The following is a 26632-nucleotide window of genomic DNA, read 5'->3' as shown; positions in this document are numbered from 1 at the left end:
GCTGTTTATCATAGTTACTTTAAATTCCCTGTCTGATAATTCCAACATCTGTGTCAAATAGATGAGTCTTATTTTTTACTAGCAGGGGCTAGAGTGGGAGAAATGCCTTTTCCTCAGGTAGGATAAAGCTCTGTTAACATTTTTACTCCGGAGGGTCTGTCCTTGGATAGAGTACGCTTTGGGCATATTTCACAAGTGTTACTCTTCCCCTCCTGCAGCCAGAACCACAAGGGGATTTTTGTTGGCTCTTCACTGTGAGACCCTGGTGTGGTTCCTGGATTAAAGCCCATGAAAGTATGGGCCTCCCTAAAACCACCGGCCCTGGGACTTTTCTCGCTCTTTTGCTTGTACATCCACACTCAGCCCCCAGCAGTTCCTTAAAATTACCACTTAAGTGTTTCTGCTCCAGGCGAGCAGATCTCGCTCAGCTCTGTGGGTTTGCCAGTGTCTCTTGATGTTGGAGGGGTAATTTTTCCTATGACCTCAGTTCTCTGATAGGTCCTAGAAAAGTCATTGATTTTCTGTTTTTCAACTTTTTCTTGTAAGAATGGTAGTGATGACTTCTGAGTTTTTTACATGTTGGAACTGAAGTTACAGTAGTTTCCCATATGGAACAGGCCTACTCATTCTTGTTTTATGAAGGTATTTGTATGGATTTTTCTGTTTAGAATAAAATCTAAAATAATAATATAATAAAAATAATTTATTAATTTATATTTGGGAATCAGCTTTAGTTTTCTTCATTAGCACGTAACTGTTTCTGGAATCAATAAGTTACCTATGCCTAGGAATTTGAAAGTAGATCACAGGGATCTTAATTAACAATAAACCTGTCTTATACAGCTTTTTTAGTTCTGCTAGATGTTGAATGAATTTGACTATATTATCATGTCTGTTTCTAAACTTAATTTATATTGGAAATTGCCTTATTGAAAAGAAAAAAACCTTTGACTTTAAAAAAATGTCTTAAGGGCTTCCTTGGTGGCACAGTGGTTGAGAGTCTGCCCGCCAACGCAGGGGACACGGGTTCGTGCCCTGCTCAGGGAAGATCCCACATGCCGCGGAGCGGCTGGGCCCGTGAGCCATGGCCGCTGAGCCTGCGCGTCGAGAGCCTGTGTTCCGAAACGGGAGAGGCCACAACAGTGAGAGGCCTGCGTACTGCAAAAAAAAAAAAAAAAAAAAAAAAAAGTCTTAAAATAAATGAGAGCGTATTTCCTAATGTAATATTGAGATAAGAGTTTAGTAATAAAATATAAAACCCAGAATAATTGTTAAATATCATATTTCAGATTTTATCCCATTCTAGTAGATAAGTGTTTCCCTAGCATTATTACATTTTAAAAGCAGGGCAGTGAATTAAGTCAGACAGAGAAAGACAAATACTGTATGATCTCACTTATATGTGGAATGTAAAAACCAGAAACCAACGAAAAACTGAACTCATAGATACAGAGACCAGCTTGGTAGTTGTCAGAAATGGAGGGGTGTGTGTGTGTGTGTGTGTGTGTGTGTGTGTGTGTGTGTGTGTGTGTGTGTGTGTGTGTGTGTGTGTGTGTGTGTGTGTGTATAATGGGTGGAGGTGGTCAAAAGGTACAAACTTCCAGTTATAAAAAAAAAAATTAACTGTGTAGTGATATTTTGTCTATGTAATATTTAAGCAGAGAAGAACCTTATAAATTGAAGACTAGCTATTAGATGTTTGATAATACCCTGTTGAAAGTGAAGTATAGGTGGCTTTGGGGGACATGGTTTGCCCACTGCCACTGTATGTATATCTGATAGGATTTGGACATTTTCTTTGTAGGCACACGAGGCAGCATTGGAAGCCAGAGCCAGTCCAGAGATGAGTGATCGAATACAGCAATTGGAGAGAGAGATTGCCAGGTACAAAGATGACTCTAGCAAGGCCCAGGCAGAAGTTGACCGCCTCTTGGAAATCTTGAAGGAGGTGGAAAATGAGAAGAATGACAAAGATAAGAAGATTGCTGAGTTGGAAAGGTAAGGAAAGGGAAGCTGAAGAGGCACTCTCTACGTTAGAAAGGTTGAAGGATGGTTTTAAAACTATGTACTTTTCGGGACATATTTTTCCAATGTATCTGCCTCTCTGAATTTACCTTATTACCTACTTTTTATTCTAAGTCAGTGTAACTTCATTGTTGCAGTCTCTGAACAGCAGCACAGAGTGGAACAGTTTGGGAAGCCATGGACTTCAGCATCATTGATTGGAAAGAGAAAGTATTCATTGATTAAGAAATTAAAGTTTTCTACTGGCTAATCAAGAGAGTGCGGAGAGCCACTTGCTCTCTAATTATTTATTTGTCTGTTTAAGGAACAAATGAACCTCAAGTTCAAGGAGTTAAAATTTTTAATTGGTTTAGACCTTTTATGTTGAGCTGTTGCTCTTTTGGGCTGTGAATTTTTAGACTCTGTATTGTGGAGAAGCAAGCTATTACATTGGTACATAGGTCAAATTTAGAAGGAGGGACATTTTCAGGACAATTTAGGAGACTTGGATGTGATTTTTTATTGAGCTCTGACTTTGACTTCTTCAAAATGAGCTTTGTTTAAACAGAACCATCCAGATAGCTCTCTTGGAATTTTCTGTGCCTTTTTTAAGGGTATTTTGTACTAAAGATAAAGCGTATGCCTCTTGGCCTCTTCCTTTACACCATATATTTAACATAAATTCACAAGTGCATAGAAATAGTTCTTCCAGTAGAGCTGCATTAATCACTGTATTCTGAACAGTCAGAGAGACTGGCAGTGACAGAATGAAGTCATTAATCCGTGTGACTCCTTTGGGCCTGATTCATAGAAGTATTTTATTTTCATGCTCTTGAATGTTGGAAAGTAGTAGAATACTTTCATAAGTTGTTTACTAAGTTTTAAATTTTTAGGATATTGGTATACTTGATATTTTCCCCTAGAAGTAATTTTTTCCTCTAGTTCTGTACCCATAGAATTTTATTTTATTTATTTATTTATTTTTTTGGCGTTACACGGGCCTCTCACTGTTGTGGCCTCTCCCGCTGTGGAGCACAGCCTCCGGACACGCAGGCTCAGCGGCCATGGCTCACGGGCCCAGCCGCTCCACGGCATGTGGGATCTTCCCAGACTGGGGCACAAACCCGTGTCCCCTGCATCGGCAGGCGGACTCTCAACCACTGCACCACCAGGGAAGCCCTGTACCCATAGAATTTTGATTTTCAAAAAACTAAAAGGATAAAGTCCAACCCTCACAATTCTTCTTCACTAAGTTGAAAGTGTGAATAAATGAGCTGATCACCTACTCATTTGTTTCCTCTTATTTTGATATTAACTCTATTCATGTTTTCTGGTCTGGTTCTGGATAAGATGGGTGGATAAAGTTCTTTAAGTCAGAATTAACAAGTTATCAGAGTCTCAAGATTAGATTATGTGTGTTTTTTGTACATCTTCCCTGTTTGCACTGCATCTTTACCCCCAGCACATGTGCGCGCACACACACACACACACACACACACATACGCATACACACACTCTCTCCTTACATACTTAATGAGTACATGCTTTTCTTTGCTTTTGTGTCACCCTGAAATCAACAGCAGTACTTCATAGATTTTATTTTTTATTTTTTTTTGAAATCAGACTTTTATTCAAATCTTAATTTCATAGATTTTAAAATACGATACTTCTGTTGGATTCATGACTTCCCACTAAATGTATTTCAGTATTTCAGAAAAGAAATTTCTTGATAAAGTTTTATTTTTCAGTTTGATTTTTTTGTATTAGAACTCTGCATTGAAATTATTGCTTGCTATTCCAGATACCTTGCTTGAAAAATGTTTCAATTCGGTTTTGGACCCAATACTGATTTTGGGAGATGGACGTGATTTGAACGAGAGTAAGAAATGGAATTAAATCTATATTTGATATCCAAAGCACACCAGATAGCTTTTATTAGCCACCATATTACTCACATTTTGGGAAAGAGTTGTAAATGATCTATTCTTCCCACAGAATATTACTTATAAATTTGAAAAAGTACTATAGAATTTTGTCCTCTGGTCATGTAACATTGTAATCTTATTTTAAGATTCCACACACAGTTTCTTGGCTACCAAGAAAAGAAACAAGTTTTAAAAATTCAATTGCTACTGGCTTTGTAATTTGTTATTGAGCAGCATAGTTTAAGATGGGAATAAAAGATGATTGGAATTATTTTATGCCTTTTCTTCCCAGATTTTTAGTACTGAGCTGCGTGTGTGTGGCTGCTGTGTTTCTTACTAACCATTTGCTTCTTATGTTGCTATTCCACTGTTTCCTGTGTGTGGGTGTCTGTCTCCCTGTCATTTATCATCTGAGTTTCTTCACCTTTCTTTTGGCTTGTCTTATCCTGGTCCTATTCCAGGGGTTTTGGTCTCTGTGTCTGTCTGTGTTCATATCCCTCTTGGCCATGCTGTTTCTCAGAAAGCCAGCCTCCCGCACTTTGTACCTTCCACACCACGTTTCTGTCCCTGCACCGTCAGGGGGTTTGTTTGGGACTTCCTGGGAAAGTGAGTGTTAAGTAAGGCTACAGTTCTTTACTAGAGGAGTTGCTGCTGCCACTCTTGCTGCCTCTGGGGCTTGCTGGGGGTTTTGCTTGATCAGAATTAAAGACCAGCCGGTTTATATATCCAGTTGAACAGTACCTCTTAGGTCCATTGCTTGTGGATAAAGTATGTGTTCTCTCTGGTAAGATTCTGATATTGTTGGATATAATTGTCTTATTCTTGATTTCTAGCCCATCTTTTATGTGGTGGTTCTTTTGCTGGAGTGCCCTTTAAGTAGTAGCCTCTCAGGCGATGCAGCTGTAGTGCCACACCCTAATTCAGGAAGCAGCATGCATTTTTACCGGGTGTTCAGCAACCTTCTAAGTGCAAAAATGACAGCAGAATGTTATCATTGGGCTAAAGAAAATTCTTATTATTCTTTAAAAATTTCCTAGTACTTATGTAAGATTCTCCAATATGAATAGGTTTAGATTAAATCATGAAGAATTCCCAGACTTATTCTTTGTGGTCTTGAGAAAAACCAATAGTCCCTTACACTGCTCTTACAGAACAATAGTAGTTCGTGCCAGATGATTTCGTGTTGTACCAGTGTCTTGAGCTACTGCAGTTTTAAAACGTGGATTATGTAGGCCTACCCATACATCTGCAAATACAAAATATTTTTCCCAATTAAATCTAAGAAGTACTATTTCTAAATTTATATTCCATACTATGGTGTGTATCAGTTGGAGTTCAACCAGAGAGTCAGAACCGGTAGGAGAGATACATACAAACACACACACACACACACACACACACACACACACACACACACATATATGATCTATATATCAGATTTATTACAAGGAGTTGTCTTGCATGGTTACCAGCAGCTGGCTAAGCAAGTCTGAAACGTGTATGGGAAAGCTGTCAGGAGGAGATCACCTGCAGGATAGAACTCCCGTGGGCATGGGCCAGAACTGTGATCCGCAGGCAAAATTTCTTTTCTTTCCTTGGGAAACCTGCTTTTAGGGCTTTCCAAAGAATTGAGATATGCCCACTTCGATTATCTGGCATAGTAAATGCCAGATAATCCTTTACGTAAATGGATTATAGGCTTTACTTATATCCGCAAAATACCTTCATAGCAACATCTAGATTAGTGTTGGATTAAGTTAACTGGGTGCTGTAGCCTACCCAGGTTGACACTTCAACAAAGTCATCACCTGGTGGTTCTGGATAGTCTCCACAGATGATTTTAAGGGAGAAAATAATAGTAAAAACAAACCTAAAGATTGACATGTTATATAAGTAGATTGATTTAGATTAGCATGAGGAACCCAAAATGTAAATTGAATATTTCTCTTCTAAAATGAGCACATTATAGTTTCTATTTAAATGCATGATGAATAGCCTTTTCTTTGACATAATGTTTAAGATGTTTAGTAATGTAGGCTGATGAAATTCTGATAGTAGTATCTTTTCAGACTCCTGAAAGAATTGCTTGTTGTCTGCTCTTTCACTCATGTCCCTTTAGCTAAATACCCGTGCCATGGCAGTATACTGGGAGCATTATCCCCCGTGCATAATTTTGCTCCTGTATTTGCTTTATTACATTTTTTCTTCTGATACAGAAGCACTAATGAATCTGCAGAGTTTGGTGTTTGCACTAGAAATCCTCAGTTTACTCTAATATGAAGTTTATTTAAATTAGATTCAACATCCCACTTAGAAACTTTTTTTTTTTTTTTTTTTTTTTTTTTTTTTTTTTTTTTTTTGTGGTACGCGGGCCTCTCACTGTTGTGGCCTCTCCCGTTGCGGAGCACAGGCTCCGGATGCACAGGCTCAGCGGCCATGGCTAACGGGCCCAGCTGCTCCGCGGTATGTGGGATCTTCCCGGACCGGGGCACGAACCCGTGTCCCCTGCATCGGCAGGCGGATTCTCAACCACTGCGCCACCAGGGAAGCCCCCACTTAGAAACTTTTATGTTTGGAGAATGACACCCATCTTCTGATTTTTCACATATTTTAGGTATCAAGGATTGCCTTTGGTTTATGAAAGTTAGGAATTTTCAGCGATGTAAAGAATAATAGAATATTATTGTGTAACCTAAATTATAAGAAATTTGGATTTACTATATTTCCTGATTTGTGGGAATATAAAAACTGGAATTTTAATGGATATAGATTGGATATAGGTTATAGGTTGTGGATATAGGTTGTGTTTTGAAATTTATAGAAGGGATTAAAAGATGAGAAGAAAGGACATATTTTCTTAGACATGTTTAATCTTTGAAAGCCCTAAAGTTCTTTTTATTCCTTATTCCTTTTACCTGGTTACTCTCCCTTTAAATATGCGTCTCTAAAAACACTACTGTTAGTAAGATTCGTAGTTATCAAGCTCTTGAGAATAGTAGCCAATCGGTGAGTTTAGTTTTTCTCTCCATAACTCACTCTGCTTTTTGCCACAAAATATACCCTTTCCTTCTTCATTAATTAATGAATTAATTTTTCTACTTATGAAGGCTCTTATTTGCTGGTCGCTGTTCTGGGCTCTGGGGACACAACAGGGAACAAAACAAACAAAATCTCTGCCTTCGAGGAGTCTATCGTCTAGCCTCAGAAGACCGAAGCTCCGGCAAGGAGCGGGCTTCTCCTCTGCAGGCTGGCGGGGGCATTCTTCCCCAGCTAGCCAGTACCTAGACATTTCAGTGAGGAGGTTTCCGTTTGCGGTCTGGCTGAGCTCTCCTGGGAGGTAATACTTAACATGCTCAATTGATGTGTGCTCCAGGATGCAGAATTATTATAGAGAAGGGGCTTCTTGTTGAACTTCAGACTCTTAAGTCTGGTCTTCTAATTTTTGTGACCAGTATTAAATGATAATGGCTTGAGAGGTTGTTTGGATAGAAGACTAGCAGGTTGTTTTGGATCCTAGGCTCCTAATTTTAGGTCCTAGAACTGTAGTGTAGATGGAGATGTAAAATGGAGAGGGAAAGCCAGGATAGTGTTCTGCTATTGGTACTATTCTGACGAAGGCAAGAGAACCAGGAATCAGTGTTGTTATTTACACACACGCACACACACACACGCACGCACACACACACGCACGCGCACACATAATGTATAGGTACATAAACACATTTGGGGGCCAGTCTTGTAAGTAGTCATAACAGGAGGAAACTTAGTTTTTCTGCTTTGTGATGGTCACTTTCATTTTCTTTGCTAACTGTCTTTTCCAGACCTCATCTAGAACTATTAGTTCTAGGCTTTTACATCATGATTAAACTTAAATTTTGTGGACTAGCAAGAAAACTTAACCTGTGTTTATAATGTTTCCAAGGGAACTACATTCTGATTTAGAAACAACTGGCTCTATTAAAAAACTGGTATATGATCTATTCATAAGATTTGGAGCTGCTTGATTTTTTTTTTTTTTTAAAGCAAAGGTGTTCCCCGTTTGCTCAGAATTCAGGCTCAAGGTAGCTAGCCACTGAAAGTAACTGTCTAAATTACTAAAGCAGCAACTGTTCACCTCATTTTGTAAGTGAGAGGAATCTATACTTCTGTAGTTCAAGACCAAAATAATGAACTGAGCTTGAACACAAAGAGCGGGCTCATTTTCCCGTCATGCCAGGAGTGAGATTTAGTCTGTGGTGTTATTTGCACGTGTGCATGTGCAAGAGAAAGTACTTCCCTGGTGGTATTTGGAGAATTTAGGGAAGATAGTTACTAGGCTTAAATCCTCATGGCTCGAGGATATGACCTTTTAAGTTTTTTTATTTGCTTTTAAAGCTTACTAGTATCTGAAATTTTATGTAATGAAAATGGAGTTATTTTTATTTTTTATAAATCTTTCAAAATGTGTTGGCAAACTTAAGAGTTTACAGGATATTTCCAACTTTTGGTCTGATATTAGTAGATTTAACTCTTCGTTTTCTTTAAAACTGGGCTTTAGAATTAGGAGATGAATACTTTTTTGTCATCTGCTTTTTCTGAGTATTTTCTCTTGGACTAAAATTTTCTTTCCCCTTATTCATTTGTGGGAATTTGACCCCTTTTCATTGTTATCTTTTTTTGTGTGCTTTTGTTATAGTAGCTATCACATTCTGTCCCAAGACTGTCCATTGTTGTGGGCCCAATAAATACATACGTTAAAACAGAGAGACACAGCTCCTTTCTCATTTTACTGTCTAATCATCCCACATTTCTTCCCTTTTATCTTCCCATCCCCCGCACATTCAGACCTTTCATCAAACAGATGGAGATTTAATAGTCCCTTATACTGTTGTTTGTTATATTGCATATATTTTTATATTTGTTTGTAATATGTTTGTAATATGTTTACCATTGCACATATACTTTTCTTCCTGTAAAAATATAAGTAAATGCATAAAGTATTCCTATTTAATATAATTCAATAGGATTACTTTTCTATCTGCAGGTTAAACAAAAGTATAGATAACCTCTCCTCTTCTGTCACAGTGAAATACCAATTCTAACTTGTATTGTTACATGATAACATCACTGAGACTGGGATACGTGAATAAATAATGGTGTGATTTAATTGGTTTATATTTTTTATTTCTTAGTAATACATAAAGTAATGGCGCATCTTCCTCCTTTGGTGAATTGATATTGAAGATGTGCGCAAAGAGAGTGAATAAAATGATTTCAGTGACTCGGGGTGGAAGGAAGTATTTCCAAATTAACGTTATCTTCTCATGTATTCCATTTTAAATGTGTGTAACCAGATGAATATGTTTACTATTATAATTCGATATTTGACTGTTTTAACTGCATCCTGAAAGCTCATTTGCTTAGGTTGACCTAAAATTTTTTTGACATTTTCATTGGGAAAGTGGGTTTTATGTTTGTGATTTTATACTGGTATCACAGTATATTCAGGCATCTATGGCACAGTATAACCTGAGAATATAAACCTACATAGTTAATCTTCATATTTGTAAATTTTTTTCTGTAAAGAAATCCCGAATTGATCATTCAGCTTAATGTCTTCAGAAATCTCCCATAGGGAAATTAATATTAAGCTGTATATAGATTTGGCGTAAACTAGTATACAGTCCATGAGGAAAATGGTTCCTTAAAGCATTTCCTTACTTTTAAATGTATAGTCATGTATCTTTGATCCACGAAGGACAGTGTCGGTGAATGTGGTCTTGACGTAGTTGGAAAAGAGGAGAAATGAGTGCAGTGATGGTGTGTGCTTTCTTGAGGGAGAATGGGTTGTGTTTAAAAAAATGAAAAGAAAAAGGGAAAACGAGATGCTGCGAGTGTTAAAACGGAAGGTGACTGGTTCTTTATCTGATTCTGCTGGCTTCAGCTTGCTTTCTGGGGCAGGGGAGGGGGTGGGCGCTTGTTTCTTTCTTCTTCCTCTGAGATGAATTTCACTGATTTCATTTAAAAGAAGAATAAATCATACAGCTTTACATAGTCAATTCTATTAGGCCATCTTCCTAAAGTTTCTTGTGGGCACAGCACCTTATAATTTATTACAGTCTTGATAGAAATTTTGATGGTTACCTCAAGTTTTTACTTCACACTGGAAACATTAGAATTATATATAGTTATTCTATATGCAGATTTTTTTTCTCCTAAATTTATTTCCCAAGAGCTGAAGTTTGATGCCAAAGTGAAATATGACTCCTGAACCATAAAATAGTTAAAAAGATCCTTAAGATTGCTCACTCTCGACAGGAATAAGCTTAATTTTTCTTTTTTCAGGGATTTTCTTGTGTCTCGTATAAAGCTTTGCATCTATATGAGATTTCAGTGAGTGTCATTGCTGATCTAAAAGTATTCCAACGTAATGTGTCATAACCAGCAAAAATAAAAAAGATCCTAGGGAACAGTCATTTAGATAAAGGATTGCCCTCTCTTTGACTTTGAACATTGTCTGCATTCCATACTGTTTTCCAAATGCCAAAGATCCATGGATTTTTGTAGACCCCTTCAGGAGTCTGTAAGCATCTTAGGACATACGAAGCACGCCCAGGAGGTGTGTCAGCAGACCTACATTCCTCTCATGGGTCCACCACGTATATTCGCTGCGTGGTTGTGAGGAGTTTGGTTTGTCATTTTGTCTCTCTGTTTTTCATCTATTTATCTCACATAATGGCGATCATAAATCTTGTTATCCTTGCCTTTCATTATTCTGACAATGAGTTTTAAAAAACTCTCGTTTTAGTGCTGAAATATTAGAAAACATTAAAGTTCAAGTTGAAATGGTGCTTGCATTCAAGAAATAAGCTTCTTGTTTTCGATTCTTAAAGTAAAATTTAGATCCTGAAGGTAAGCTGGATGGCACTGGCTGTTAGAAGTCTTAAGTATTTGGAGGATAATATCGATACTACGTTCGATGAAATTGATTAATTTTTAAAAAGGGAAAACTGCCTGTTGTTATGAAAAGCAATAATGAACCTCAGGGCCTTCGTGCTAGGGTAGGAATATGAAGCAAGGCTACTTTGCATCTCTTTCTGCTGAGCAGTATTGGAAATGAATTGATGTTTATAGAGCCATATATTCTTCATTATTGCTTTTAGATTTTGCACCATTGGGGGTGGATTTGATAGATTTGGAATGAGAAATAATGGGTGTAATTAGGAAAACATTATTTTCACATTTGAGAAAATTATTTCAAAATTTTCCAAATGAATTAGAGTTCTGTATTCTACAGAATAACTGAAGCTGTCAGTGTTTTTCTGCTTTTGCTCCTGGGTAACTTGGGTCTAAGAAATGAACTGGGGTGGATAAAGGAGTTGTCAGTTCTAAGATGGGTGTGTGTGGAACTAAGCTGACTGACCTTGTAGGATCACAGTTATCTACTTAAACGAGAAGGGGAGCAGCTAGCCTTCTTTTCTTTTCCTTTGTATGTAAGAAACTACTTTTTTTCCTGCCCTAGGACAATGGTAAATTTTAGACAAAATTTGTTCCTTTAGAAACTTACCTTAAGGTACAGTGGTGTAATCGAATCTGAAAATACAGTTGTTGAAAATCTGAAATTGCTAATTTTTGTTGCCAGTGCAGAATCTGTGTGACTCCTTTTCTTTCTCTAATCCTGTGCTTTATATTTTGTCTATGTCTGTGAATAATATTATTTCTGAATATTGCCCTAATTTTTTCTAACTTTCTCTTTCACACTTTCTTCCTGGATTTGCTGTTTCCTTCAGTCTCACCTCAAGGTCAGTATGCTTGTCCTAAAACAAAGATATGTAACAGAACATTGTATACTAACGTTGTCTTGAATTCCTGTAAGCAACTGAAATGATGGAACTTATCCCAGGAACGAGATGTCTAGAAATTCAGTTAAGAGTGCAGAAAATGTCATGAATCTTAGATTTATCGGAAGAGTGGATTCACGGTTCTGTGCTTCAAAAGATAGTGAGAGTGGTCAGAAAGCGAGAATCAGACTGACCAGGTTTGGACTGAGAGAGAAACGAGGATGAAAGGAAGCTGCTAGAGGAGTGAGGAGGTGAAAAATATTGCTTTAATTTTATTATATTTTCATCCAGAGACATTCTGGCTGTTATATTAGTAGGTAAAGTGCAGCATGAAGGAGGGAGGGAAAATTGCCACAGTCTGTGGATTTTTATAAGAACCTTTGAATTATTTCACATACACAGACCTACACATACCCTTCCAGTGTGGGGCTTGTTTTGTGACTCTGCTGAATGGTAGAACTGGTGGTGACAGAAACAACCACCAGTCCTGCTGTTCATGTGCCAGAGGCTCTATGGGAGAAGCAAGCTTTACAGGCTTTATTTCAGTTGATCTTCCCAGCAAGTATGTAGAGAGGTTCATGAATTTCTACTTTTTAGGCAAGTAACACACGCACAGAGTCCGTTAAGTAACTCTAACTCATCTATCTTCGTTAGTAAGTAAATTAGTAATGGAAGCTGGCAGAAAACAATCAGGAACCTGCATTTTAGAAGTTATTTATTTTGCATATGAGCCATGGCAATGCAAATTAAGCTGTGAGAATTTCTGATAGGGTTCAGAAAATATTGTTAAAACCACATGCGTTTTACCTACCAGCTATTTTCTAATAATAACAACATCATATATGTTTACTGTTTATAAAAGTACTGGTCAGCGTGTGGGTTACACAGGACAGATTGTTATTCTGATGAGGATCTGAGATTAGGGAACATGATTTCTACATCTAGGGTGAACCAACTAGTTAGTGGTAGTACTTAGATTTGAAGCCAGATATTCTCATTTCATCCTCAGGGCTTTTTATATGATATGCACGCTAGCCTAGGAATTAGAGTCCCAGATTGCTCAGGTGTTCTTAGGTAGATTTCTCATCTGTAATTTTCCCATCTGTAAAATTGGAGTCGTTCTCTAATACCTGAAGGGTTGTCATAAACTTTGAGTGAGTTAATGCAGGTAGCACTTGGAACAGCGTCTGGCACCAGGTGAGCAGTCAGTAAATGGAGCTGTTATGATTACTCCTTTTTGCTTTTTTCATGGAGTCCTGTTTGGTCCAGGATACCGTAGTACGGAGCCATACGTTTCAGGGTCTTTAAAACACTACACTGTGCTCTTGACTCCTGTCGCTATTAAAGTGCAAAGCTGTGTTATGTCATGTGTAGAAGATGATAAAAGAAGCCGTATCCCTTCTGTAATGACATTTTCAGACTCTATTTTTCAGGTGCTGAAACTTCTATTATAGGTAGAAAGATGAAATTGAGGCTTTTTTTGGGAAAAAGTTTCTCTTTCCCAAATCTGTCTCCCTGATATTTCTTCTCAGTGCTTGACGATATTTCTGAAAAAGTCTTCTTACCTTTGACTCTTTAAAAATAAGCAGTTTGGGGCTTCCCTGGTGGCGCAGTGGTTGAGAATCCGCCTGCCGATGCAGGGGACACGGGTTCGTGCCCCGGTCCGGGAAGATCCCACATGCCGCGGAGCGGCTGGGCCCGTGAGCCATGGCCGCTGAGCCTGCGCGTCTGGAGCCTGCGCTCCGCAATGGGAGAGGCCACAACAGTGAGAGGCCCGCGTACCACAAGAAAAAAAAAATAATAATAAGCAGTTTGGGGTGTGAGTATGTTAAAAAAATAAATAAACCTTTGTTTCATAATTACTTATACGAATCTAATTCATGAAGAGGTTCTTAACCATCCTCTTCCTTCTCTCTACGTATCAGCAGCCTCAGAATGTCTCTCTTCGCTCATCCTTACCTTACATTTGTCAGTGGGACAGATAGATGTCCCAGCTCTGTTCTGAGGCTAAACTCTCTGTTCATTCCTTCTCTCTGACCAGTTCTCACGAGCTTGTTCCATAAATTGAACCTCCTTCTCCTTATTTCCTTGTTTTTCTTCTCTTTCTTCCCACTGACTCTCCCAAACATAAAACATATCCTGGTTTTCCCATCCTTAAAAAGACATGGAAGCAATCCTTCCAGTGTCTTTTTGTTGGTTTCAGTTCATTACAGTATCTTACTTTTACCTTTTACTTTTTCTTTTCTGTTTATTTGCACAGTTTTTGAAAGAATCATTTATGCTTGATGCCTCCACATTCACACTTCCCATTTATTTCCACAGCAGTATAATTCGGAATCTTCTCTCAGTGCTGTGCCAAAATTGCTTCAGTGGTACTCTTTGCCGAATTTAGTGGACTTGTCAGTCTCGGGCCTACTGGCATTTTTGGGGTGTTAGATTTTTGACTCTCTCTCTTCATTTTGGAGCTCTGCTTTTTAATAGTTTATGTGACATTGTTTTCTGCTAGCTTTCTTACCACCTTGTTGACAGTTTTTGGCCTGTTTTGCTTTTCTTCTTTTACATGTTTCTTAATTCTTGATGTTTCTCATGTTCTTTTAAAAACTTCCTTTTTCATCTCCATTATTGGTCACCTGACTTGTTACTACCAAAGACTCAGTTTTGTTTTGTTTTTAAAACATTTTTATGGAACTCTACTTTGAATAGACCATATTCATTATGGAAGAAATCTTATAGTATTTGCAATAAAAGTATCAAGCACAAATACTGCATTTTGAAAGTGATTTTCCAATTTTCTACTCTAAATATTTTCTCCACATTGTAGTAAAACAGTTAGGGTACCACTTAAGTAATTCCAAGTCTGGCCACAATTCAGCTTTAGGAGAAAAATATCATGAATGTTTTTGCCTTGTATTTGGAGGACTTTCCTCTCTAACTTAAGCTTCAAGGCCTCTCATAGTTTTACTGGGAAGTTTTATCACTTTGTTCTGTATTTTGATTTTTGCATGACAGATTTTGATCTAAATGTCTCTAAACAAAACCTTATGAAAGGCTCCAGAAGAATTTGTCCATGGAAGTCATTGTAGACATAATTCTCTGAGTTACAAGTTAGGTTAATTATAATATTCTTAGCTGATTCATTTTTAGTTAACAGTAAATGCCATTAAACTATACTTATTTCGAAATAAATTTATTTTTCAAGTAATAAAAAATATAACAAGTTTTGTTTTTCTAGTGGCAAGGATCGTTTTGGCTATAATATATGAAAAACCCTCTTGTCATTCCAGATTCGAATGTAGTGCTTTTTTTTTTTTTTTTTAATATAGAAGCATTTCACCATTTTAATTACGGTTTTGCCAAGTCCAGTTGAATAAGTCATCAAGAGAATATAATTTATTGATGGTTTGAGATTGGACTGGATGTTTAGACTACTTCATTGTGTGACTTTGGGCAAGGTACTTATTCGTTCAGTGTTTGTTTTAGCCTGTTAGTGTGGTCTTTTCGTGTCTCCACCGAGCTTTTCCATTTTGAATGGATTTGTTTCTGCTCTTCCTCCCCTGCCCTCCTTTGCCCACCTTTCCACTCAGTACAGAGCAGAGATTTTATTTAGAGTGACGATGACTAAAGATTCACACTCTGCATCCTTAAACACACATCTCTTTTTTTTTTTTTTTAACATCTTTATTTGAGTATAACTGTTTTACAATAGTGTGTTAGTTTCTCTTTTACAACAAAGTGAATCAGTTATACATATACATATGTTCCCATAACTCTTCTCTCTTTTGTCACCCTCCCTCCCACCCTCCCTATCCCACCCCTCTAGGTGGTCACTAAGTACAGAGGTGATCTCCCTGTGCTATGCTGTAGCTTCCCACTAGCTATTTAATTTACATTTGGTAGTGTGTATATGTCCCTGCCACTCTCTCACATCGTCACAGCTTACCCTTCCCCCTCCCCATATCCTCAAGTCCATGCTCTAGTCGGTCTGTGTTTTATGGTAGGATGGGAATAAAACACACATCTCTTTAGTTCCTGTTCAGTGACATTAGCCCCAGAGAATGGATACAAAGAACAAATTCCATGTTTAGATGAAAAGACATGATTCAGTCCATAATTCATCTTTGCTTTTTATTATATAGCAGCACCTTTGGCTAAAGGCAAGACATTCAGGAAGTTAGGCCTGTAAATGTCATGTCGTTCACGCTTAGATCTAAACAGATTAAGCACAATATTATCATTACCCGTGTTTTATTTAGCAGCGGCCGTTGCAGACCTGTCTTGCTTCCTACTCACTCTGTTAAGACCAGAGCCCCTGTATTGTTATGTAATAAAATTTACAGGCTTTACGACTTGCTCAAGTACGTCCCTGTTGTTATAGTCTGTTTCGTCTAGTTTGTTGAAAGAGTCCTACATTGATTTCTAAAATCAAACTAGGTCATACAACCATTTCTCTGCACATTTTTGAAGAATTTTTCCATTATTGACTGATGCTAGTCACTAAAACCTCCTAAGATGTCATTCACAAAAAGAAGTCTAGTAGAACCGTGAGGGCTTAGTTATTTTCTTACTCTTCAGCCAAAGTGTTCAGGGCTCTATAGGCCAAGAGCATTTCTGACCCTGTGGGATCAATTTACAAGGAGTTCGATGTATGGGCAAGAGTTTATCATCTGAGACAATGATCTGTTGTTAATTGCATTTTTTGCTTCCATTTGTCATTCTTTTGGCCTTCTTAAATATCTTTATTGTTCAAGAGTATATTTCCTAATTTATTTTCCTTTCAAGCAGTAATATTGCCTGGAGTTTTTTGTAGTAGGCCACATAAGCACAGTGTAGCCACACCTCTGTTAATTAACTTCTCCTAAAATAAAAGTGTTACTGTTTTGGATGATTCATTGGTGGAAATAAGTGTGTGAACACCGACTTGTGCTGATCTGCCTAACTCTGCCACTGAAGAGTATTGAATTTCATGCCATTATGCCTTGAGAAGTGGTAAATGTTGCTTTTCTAGATAGCAGTTGTAGAAAGCTACCTGGTATCTTGTAGATGAGCTAAAGATGGCAAATTCAGTAGAGAAGCGAGGAAAGACTAATTTTACAATTAGTCAAGATTTGAGTTTCTGTAGGGTTGTCAGATTTAGCAAATAAAAATATGAGATGCCCAGTTAAAATGGAATTTCAGATGTACACTGAATAATTTTTTGTATTAATATGTCATAAATATTGGGACATACTTACACTAAAACATTATTTGTCATTTATCTGAAATAGGAATTTGACTGGATGTCCTGTATTTTATCTGACAAACCATGATGACGTAGTTTGGAGATAAAGCAACTTTTATAGAATGTGTTGAGAAGAGACCTCACCACAGGCTGTCATTACCTGATTTAAAGGATGTTAATTAAATATAGACCATGGTGGCTTGTATGGTCTCCTTATTAGTTCAGTTTATTGATGCAACTCTAAGGCAGAGTTGAATGAATTCTTTTCTAATTGTTGCATCCTCCCTTTGATTTCACGAATCCCCTTCGATTTGTTTCCAAAAGTTTGGAAATCTGATTATATCATCTCCCTACATAAAGTCTTACACACTTAGGATAAACTGCAGCTTTCTTGCTCAGCATGATATAATTATGTGGCTTTCGTTTACCTTTGGCTTCCTTTTCCTTTGTTCTGCTGCTGCAGCTCTAAGCTGCAGTCGTAGTGAACGTGGCTTCTCCCTACGGGACACGTTCTCCTTTTATCAGGGCTTGAGTCCTGCTGTCCTCTCACGTAGTAACCTTTGGACTAACCCCTTAGGAAAGTTCAGAGGTAGATCGTTTTCCAGGAAGCTTTTCCCGATCATCACGACCACCCCCGACCCCTTTTCTGGGCACTTTCTTATAGCACTTAGTATACGCTGTATGTGCTTGGATGCCTGGGAGGTGTTTGAGAGCAGGAACTACTTTTATTCATGGATTGATATTTCTCACGCTTGGTACCTGAGAGAGGTGTTTCACCAAATGCTTGTCTACCTAATGAGTAAGGAGAATGTAAAGAGCTTCACAGACTGTCACAGCATAAACAAATGTAGATCCTCTTGCATTCCAGAGCCCATGTTCTCCTGGGCAGTGCCTTAAACATACTTTTTGATTGGTAATCCTGATTCCCGTCTGGTGAAATTAGTCTTCTTTACCTGTGACCTAACACTTGGTCTAGTTTTCTTATCTTAGTGTGGAGGCAGTGGAGTTGGATAGGGACCTTCGGAAGTAGATAGGATGATATGTTGCTTAAGCTGGGGCCCTGGATCTTTATGTGACTTTTATATACATATATGTTATATATAGCTTTTTGAAAGTTTCAAACCTTTAATAACAGTAAAATTAGAGTTGTATTACAAACCTTTCTTACATAGCCATTCTACACTTTCATAGCATTGATGTCAAGAGCCCGTTTTCATATTTCCAGCAAAAATCTCTGAATTTTATTTCCTTTTTCTGCCATTTCACACTATCCCATGCCTTTTTTTCTGTTTTACGATTTCACTGTGCTTCATAAAGTACACGCTTAAATACGTGCTCCCGAAACACCCTGGTGGACCGCTTGCTGCCACTGATGGGGAGGAGCCTGGCGGCGTTGGGGGGACTGTTTTGCAGCAGGAGCTCTCGCTGGTCCTCAGGTGTCTGGGGAGGTCAGTGGCGTAAGTCGGTGAACAAACATTCTTTCCCGTGCGTATATATGAAGAGCTTGATTTTTCTCCCCTTATCCACAGGCAAGTGAAAGACCAGAATAAGAAGGTAGCAAACCTGAAGCACAAGGAGCAGGTGGAGAAGAAGAAAAGCGCGCAGATGCTGGAGGAGGCCCGGCGCAGGGAGGACACCCTCAGCGACAGCTCCCAGCAGCTGCAGGTGGGCAGGGGGCCCGGGCCCCGGGCGAGCAGGTTCCCTCCCCGCTTGCATGCGGCTCGCTCTCCCTCCTCCTCCTCCTCTCTTTCTAACCCTGCCCTCTGCCTTCCTCTCAGACCAGCTGTTTAGCAGTAAAGGGATGGCTTTAAATAGAAAAGGCAAGTGTTATTCCACAGCTTTGTGAGGAAACCTCAGCAAAGGAGAAAGTCCGTCTCCTCAAGGGGATCCCGCCTCCTTGGTAAGTCCCTGTCCGTGCGGTGAGTGGGGCCTGCTGAGCTTCGGGTGGTCAGCGTCACGACTGGCCATTTTCCCTCATTCATAAACCAATGAAACCCATCTTGGTTTGTGCCTGGCTTCCTTCTTTGTTCCATCTTCCTTTCCTCGCCCCCCCCCACCTTTCTTACCTTTTCCCCCCTCCCTCTTTCTTTCCTTACTTTTAAAAAGTTCAGTTTAGAGAGTGTATTTCAGTCACAGAGGATGTATTAAAACATACTTTTTTACTTCACTGGAGACATAATCGATGTTTGGACCTAATTATTCACAAGACAAAGTTAAACCAGACTCAGTAACAAGAGTAGCAGTGACCACGTAGGTGCCAGCTGGGTGCCCAGTGCTTGAAACCAGGGCCTGGTCATTCCCTGTTTCTAACCTTCGCTAGTCCAGAGGGGCAGATGGGTTTTGCACAGTTTACAGATGAGGAAATGGTCGCAGAGAAATTGAATTACTTACCTACATGCACACAGCTTTCTTAGTGCCTCGGCTGTGATTTTAACTGAGACTCCCTGGATCTCTCGCCTGTCTGAATGAAAGTTTAAGTTTAGAGAATGCCACAGATGTGGTGGAAATCTCTAAAAACTCCTGGCAAGACTGCTAGCCACTGCCAGGTTGTTTTTCTCTCATTATGGTTTCTAATTGGGATGATAGTGTTTATGCCACATTGCATAGCCACAGAAATCTTTACTGGAGAGATTTGGAGGAGTTATCTGTTATGTAGAAACCATTTTTAGGCTTTATAGCAAATTCATTTCTGACCTGAAAATCTGACTTTTTAATTCCCTTTTTCATTCCTGTTTTATATAACTTTGACTATAAAATACATACCCCTTCTAGAAACAGTATAAATTTCCTCAAATACACCAACTTTTGAGAAAGGCAGCATACCAGTTAGATTTCCCTCACCCTCGCCAATGACAGTTGATACTATAAATTTTCTTCCTCCCTTTTTATTTTTTAGTGCCAATCTGATGGGTGGAAAATATTTAATTTTTGTTTTAATTTATATTTCTCTGTTACCAGTGAGGCAGAGTATTTTTTCATCTTATATTTTCATTTGTTTATTAATGTAATTAAATCTATCTCTGTCTTCCATGGTGGCTTTTTCCCTGTAGATTTTTTGCTTAGTTTATCCCCATTTTGAGAACATATAAATATTTACCTATAAATATTTTTAACTTGTTTTGGGCTTTCACTTTTAACCTTTACTTTTTAATTTAAATAATTTTAGGGTAGTTTGTGTTGTGAGGGTCTTATTTTTTTCTTCATTGCTAACAATTTCACTAGAGTATTTATAGAAAATTATTTCACTGCTCATAAGTCTGAACTGACATCTTTATGGTTTATGAAATTGCTTAATAATTAGGCTGTTTCTAGGATTTCAGTTCAACCTGCTTTCTGGACTAGGATCACATTGTTTTTAATTATAGAGGATATTTATTTGTTTTATAAGACAAGACCTTCTTTACGGCAGCGCCTTACCTGTTTCATCTGTCTCATCCCCCCCATCCCTGCCAGATAATGGTTTCTGCTGTCAGTCTGTCTTTGTAAACCGAAGCGTGCCCTTTTAATCTTCTGTCAGGTGTTACAGTAACACCAAAAGTGCTTTCATAGGTCATCTCCTGTTTCCTCTTTATATAACCCGACAGATAAGTGCGTCAGATTATTTGTTTATATATTACATATAGACAAAACAAATTTAGAGTGGATGAGTATCTTTTCCAAGGTGTCTCAGTAAGTGACAGATATTCAAGTTACAAAAAACGATAGCTGATGGCGACATCAGCAGATACACATGGATGCAATTCATTCAGATATGTGAAAAGAGCACTGGACCACAAGCGGGACACTTTGGATCTGATCTCAGCTCTTTTACTCACTAGCTCTGCTCCTTGTTTCTTAACTGTGTCATTGCCAGTGACAGCCCAGCGGTGGTGAGTATCCCTAGGACCCTGTTGTGATCTCTCAATATGAGTCCCCACTGAAAGACACGAGGGGTTCTTGGAGAAATGGCTAATGGTAGAATCCATGGGAGAGTGGGGGAGTAGAAAAGCAATTGTTTGAGGATTTGTATTTTTAGAAGTTCTCATTATCTGAATTTGTTTTTGTTTTAAATTTCTGAATGTACATATGGGTCCTTTACTGATGTTTTCATGAAATAGGTGAAGTGAAGGGAAGGAATTATTGTAGTATTTCCAGTATGGGCATAATGGAAATTCGAGGATTAAAAAATATTTTTTATCATGTTAAAAAGAAATGCTTTATAACTAGTGTTTTGAACTTTGATGAGTAACGAATATTTAATCTTTATCAGATGCCACCTTGGCTTCCGCAGATTAATTATGCTTATCCTGTTAATAAACACACAGTGTATTTTGTTTGTGAAGAGTAAAGCTTGGTTTAAACTAGAAGGTTCGTTTTTCCCTTTTGTTACTCAGTGACTGCCAGTCATGGTGTTCAGTTCATTGGTGACCTCACTCTTTCTGATTACAGTTTGTCACAAAGCAGTGGTATTACTTTTTCATTTAACTTTCTTTATTCTGAAGAATAATATACATTTTTATAAGTACATAAAGCACACACACACTCACATGCACAGTGTGAATGATACATGTAAAGTTATTGTCTCAAGGAACTGGAGTACTGCTGGCATCCCAGAAATCATTTCTTCCCTTCCTTCATTATTGTGACTTTTATTGTTCTTTGCTTTTCTTTACAACCTGTGTATATATTTTTAAAAAGTATAGATTCGTTTTGCATATTTTTGCTTTACGTAGAGTGATCATATTTATTCTTTTGTGGCTTCTTTTGTTCAACATCATGTGTGAGGCTCATCCTTGACAGTTGTGCGTAGCATTTGCACATTCGTTGTCCTTGCTCTTTTGTGTGTTTTTTCTTTAATTCAAAATTCCATGTTTTATTTTGAAAGTGTTCTGAAAAGGTATCTTCATTTTGTTCGAATTTTCCATTTTCTTAAATACTTCAGGTGGAAATAAAAGTATTTCTTTTTGGCATAAAGTGAGTTTCGAGATAAGTTGTTACTTTGTTCTTGGCTCAACACATTAAAAGTGTCCTGAGGAGATTAAACAGATACCTTACGTATGAAATGAAAATGCTACCTGAGAACAGAGGGAATTGCGGGATCTCAAAGACTCTAAACACTGCTGCTGTTTAGCATGGCCTTAGTTGTGAAGGCACTCGACTGCATCCTGTTTGTACTTCCGTGTTTTGAATAGTTATTCCTATGATCTACATTAACTAGTCTCAAACTTTTTGGTTTTAGAAGCCCTTTTGTGCTCTTAATAATTTGTAAAGTCCCCAGAGCGATTTTTTTACGTGGGTTGTAATTCTCATATACATATGCAGGTACTTACTGCCCCAGCTCTCCAATGTCTAGGTGTATCTGAAGACACATCTCCAACAGTATAAAGATACATATACAGCTGACCCTTGAACAACACAGTTTTGAACTCGAGGACCCACTTATACACGGACAGTTTTCCGTAGGCAATACTACAGTACAACCTGGTCTGTGGTTTGAAGCCGTGGATGCAGAGGAACCTCATGTGCAGAGGGCTGACTCTAATTATACTCAGATGAAGCCCCGTGTTGCTCACAGGTCATGTACACAGGGTTATGTGCGGTATTGTACTAGTTGCCAAGTATTGCGGACACAACGCAATCGCTTATAGATAGGGGAGCGCTTGAATCCACTGTGGTGCCATCCGCACTGGAGACGGGCAGCTCCAAAAAGGAATGGCGGAGATCTCTAACGAACGGACGCGGAGTGATATCCAGGACATCTTGTCAAGCCGGGGCGGCGGGTACACAAAAGACTCTCTGTAGTTTGCTGCTCCTTATGAGAGAACACACATATATCTGATCCTTTTTGCCAAAGAAAACAGGAACAATAAGCTAGAAACAAAAGAGACCAGTTATCTAAGGGAGGGGATTAGTAGAAAGAAGGGGAAGGGGATGGGGGTGGTAGGTTTGAGGAGGAAGTGACACTTCTCTTTACCCATCCCCAAAACTAGATAAAACCAGTCAAGGTGTGGGGTTGGGGGAACCCCAGAAGGAGTACAGACCCTAACAGATGAACCAGTTTTATAAATGAGTAACATAACTGCCCTCAAAGGGGTGGGGAAGAAAGGAACAGACCTAAGGAGCTTTGGAAGCCATTTCCTTGAATACTGTGAAGCTAAAGACAGAAGAACTGTACATAAATGCTGTAATAATAAAGAAATACAGTGTAGGTAATGAAGGCTGAGTTTTTTCATTATTCAAGAAAGAATAATGAAAAAGCACCTGGGGTGCTAGACTGGAATCAGAAATACTAGTAAGAACTCACGGTGTTCAATTTATGTGCCGACAGGGAGGCATAGAGATGCTGATGTGTGTCTGCAAAATGCATAACCTCATTCCCATCGTGAGAAAACAACAGACAAATCCAAATTCTGGGACGTTTTACAAAATAACCGAGCAGTATATTTAAAAATGTCAACAATTGGAAAGACAGACTGAACACTGTTTGAGATGGATTGGAGGACACTTAGAAGAAATGTCAACTAGATGAAATGTGGGATCCTGGGTCAAATCCTGGAACAGATAAAGGACATTAGGGAAAACCTGATGAAATTAGAATAAGATCTTTAGTTTGGTTAATAGTATTGTGCCAATGAGAATTTCCTAGTTTTGATCATTGTGCTGTGGTTATATAAGCTCTTTACAGGAGGCTAGGTGAGGGGTGTATGGGAACTCCGCACTATTTTTGCAACTTTTCTGTATGTCTGTAAATAGTTCAGAATTAAAATTTTTTTTTAAATAGTCATTGACTCTATATTTCCTCAGCACTTATAATCACCCACTTCACTTTCCCATCTCCTTTAAACAAGTGAGATATGAATTTCAGAAACATCTTACCACCAAACGTAATGACACAGGATAGATATCTTGGGCTTTTTTCATCTACCATCTCTGAATTTGCAGTGCAGACGTTATTGTGTTCTCCATATTGTTTGACATCCTAAAGCCATCATTTAATTTAGAATTCAGTTTAGCAAGTTGACTATTCCAAAGATTTGACCCAAATCTTAAAGCCATGATGATATCAATAATAGACCGTTATTATTAGAGTTGATATGTCTTGACAAGTCTCTATCCCTCCAAGATATTAGGGGTTTTTTTGGTTTTTTTGTTTGGTTTTTTTTGTTTGTTTTTTCTTTTTTTGTTTTTTTTTTTTGCGGTACGCGGGCCTCTCCCTGTTGCGGCCTCTCCCGTTGCGGAGCACAGGCTCCGGACGCGCAGGCTCAGCGGCCACGGCTCACGGGCCCAGCCGCTCCGCGGCACGTGGGATCCTCCCGGACCGGGGCACGAACCCGTGTCCCCTGCATCGGCAGGCGGACTCTCAACCACTGCGCCACCAGGGAAGCCCAAGATACTAGGTTTAATTTTGCTCATTTTCTTTAGACATACTTGATGTCTTGCATTTTTTCAATATAAATTTATTGAATGCTCTCTAAGTGTAGAACTCTGTTGCTAAACTTCGGTTATGCAGTTACAAAAAGACATGTTCCCTGCCCTCTGGAGCATATTGTCTCATGGAGGAGAATATAATGATAAAACTAAGTGAACAAGTAAGTCGAAATTATGGTAAGTGCTGTAAGGAAAGAAACCGGCACGTGAAAGATAGTGGGGGAGGGAAAGATGGTGGGCAGCAAATTTAGGTAGAGCCGTCAGATGTCCCTTCTGAGGGTCTGACATGAAGATGAGGTCTTAAAAAGCAAAGCAGAGGAAACACTGTTTAAAGTGGAGGGAGTCCCTAAGGTAAGAAAAGCCTTACCTTAGGTTGTTCGAGGACCAGAGTGTGGTGAGTGAGGTAGAACACAGGCACCCGTGGGTTAGTGTTGCCGGACCTTGCAGGCCGTGTATGAAGTTTAAATTTTATAAGTTGTGAAACACCTTCAGTAAAGATGGACAGGATTTGATTTGCTTTTTGAGAGTACTGTGTTTTTCTGCAGTATTTGGACAACGGATTAGAATGGGATGAGAGTGGTTATGAAGAAAGTATATGTCAGTAAATATGTCTTGCACACCTGCTTTGTGTAAGTAGTGGTGATGAACTATGTCCGTCCTCCAAAGGCGCTCAGATCATAGTAGGAGGCCCTGTAGTGACAATGAAGATGAGAGGTGACGATGGAGGTTTTTGGAGGCTCAGAAGAGAAAAAAGAATAGAGGGTGGATTTGAGATTTGTTACTTTTAGGTAGAACAGGCAAGAATTTCTCGTGGGTTGGAATGTGGGCCCTAAAGGAGAGGAAGGAAGGGGGATGGCTCCTAGGTTTCCTGGCCTGGGGGACTGGGTGTGTGGCGATGCTCAGTGATGAGATGGGCGAACCCTGAAGGTGAGGTCAACAGGTTTCCAGGGAAAGAGAACAAGTCCATTTTCAACATGTGACTGTATCTGAGAGATATCCTAATGGAGGTGTTAAGCCAGCAGTTGGAAGTGCAGATGTGAAGTTTAGAGAAGTCTGGTGTAGTTAAAGTAATTGTGGAGCCTTGAGCTTAAAAATCATATTTTAATCCGTAAGAATCAGATACCCTCTAGAGATAAAATATTGACAGAAGAAAATGGAGTTAGAGCTGAACCCTTGGGCTCCTCACCGTTTAGAGCTGGGACAGACTAGGAGAGGGTGGTGCTCGAAAGGAAGGTAAAATGACGAGGCCAGTTGAAGCGGGAGAGAAAAAGGAGAGTATAGCATCACTGAAGGCAGAAGAGGATTGTTAACGCTGCCGAGAGGCTGAGAAAGAGGACAGCATCCGTGTGTGGTCTGATCCAGTGTATCCAGGATGGTCAAGAGAGAAAGTACCCAGCGATCCCCCTGGTCTGGGGAAAGGGGTGCCTTACATTCTGCCCTGTTGACCTTGGGCATAGTAGATGGTCCCGCATCAGTCCAGATACTTGCCTTGCCAGTATTTCTGTCACACGCTCACCAAAATTCACTGCCCCTCGCAAGATCTTTGGAATATCTTAGGTATACGTGTGACTATTCTAGGACGTGGTTATACAATGGGCATTTAGAGAGTTTCTGCCACGGTCCCTGCATACTAACATTTAAACTATTTTACAATTCCAGTTGATATTCACAAATAAAGGACATGAATGATAAAAGCAATGAGGCACAGGTTGGTGACAGGCCTTTCCTACTATCATGTTTTTCGATTATAGCGCCTCTTCTGTTGACAGTCTGCATCGAGTTTTGCCAGGCTTTCTGTTTCCGCTACTCAAGAACTTAGCTCTGTATTAGTTACATTTAGATCTGAGTTGTTTCATTCACGTTTTCTGTAAGCCATGTTTCGCTGCCGTTGGCTACATCAGATTTCAGATTACTCTGTGGTTATCCTCAGTAAACATTTATTGAGTGCCCCTGTGGAATTGTCATTCCGCTGAGTGCTGTGAGGATATAGAGATAAATAAGAATGTTTTTCCTCCTGTGAACATTAGGTAGGCTTATTAAAACATCTTTTTGTGCTGGATATGTGAAAAGATGTGCTGTAGTGGAATTCATAAGTAATTGCTGTGTCAAGAGCTGGAGGTAGATAAATCCCAGCAACAAGAGCCTCCCAAATAAGCATTATATGGAAGCATAATCTTAGCTGATTTGACTGATGGTCATTTTGGGATTAGAAAAGCTTTGTACTGAAAGCCTGCCCATCTTTTAAGGTTCAGATCAAA

At 38.9% G+C, this 26632-nt stretch overlaps 1 protein-coding gene across 6 annotated transcripts in view; it reads left to right on the top strand.

Annotated features, from left to right (window-relative positions):
- ERC1 (ELKS/RAB6-interacting/CAST family member 1) overlaps window positions 1–26632 on the top strand; it is a 368179-nt gene that overhangs the window by 131224 nt on the left and 210323 nt on the right. For all 6 annotated transcript variants that reach the window (XM_067008464.1, XM_067008463.1, XM_067008466.1 and 3 more), the window contains 2 exons: window positions 1805–1998; window positions 18497–18632. In XM_067008464.1, the coding sequence (XP_066864565.1) occupies window positions 1805–1998; window positions 18497–18632 (330 nt within the window). The remainder of the gene's footprint in view (window positions 1–1804; window positions 1999–18496; window positions 18633–26632) is intronic.

Source organism: Kogia breviceps, chromosome 12, assembly GCF_026419965.1.
Source record: "Kogia breviceps isolate mKogBre1 chromosome 12, mKogBre1 haplotype 1, whole genome shotgun sequence".
Taxonomy (NCBI): Eukaryota; Metazoa; Chordata; class Mammalia; order Artiodactyla; family Physeteridae; genus Kogia; species Kogia breviceps.
Note: the sequence above shows the minus strand (reverse complement) of the source record. Positions and strands in the feature narration are given on the sequence as shown.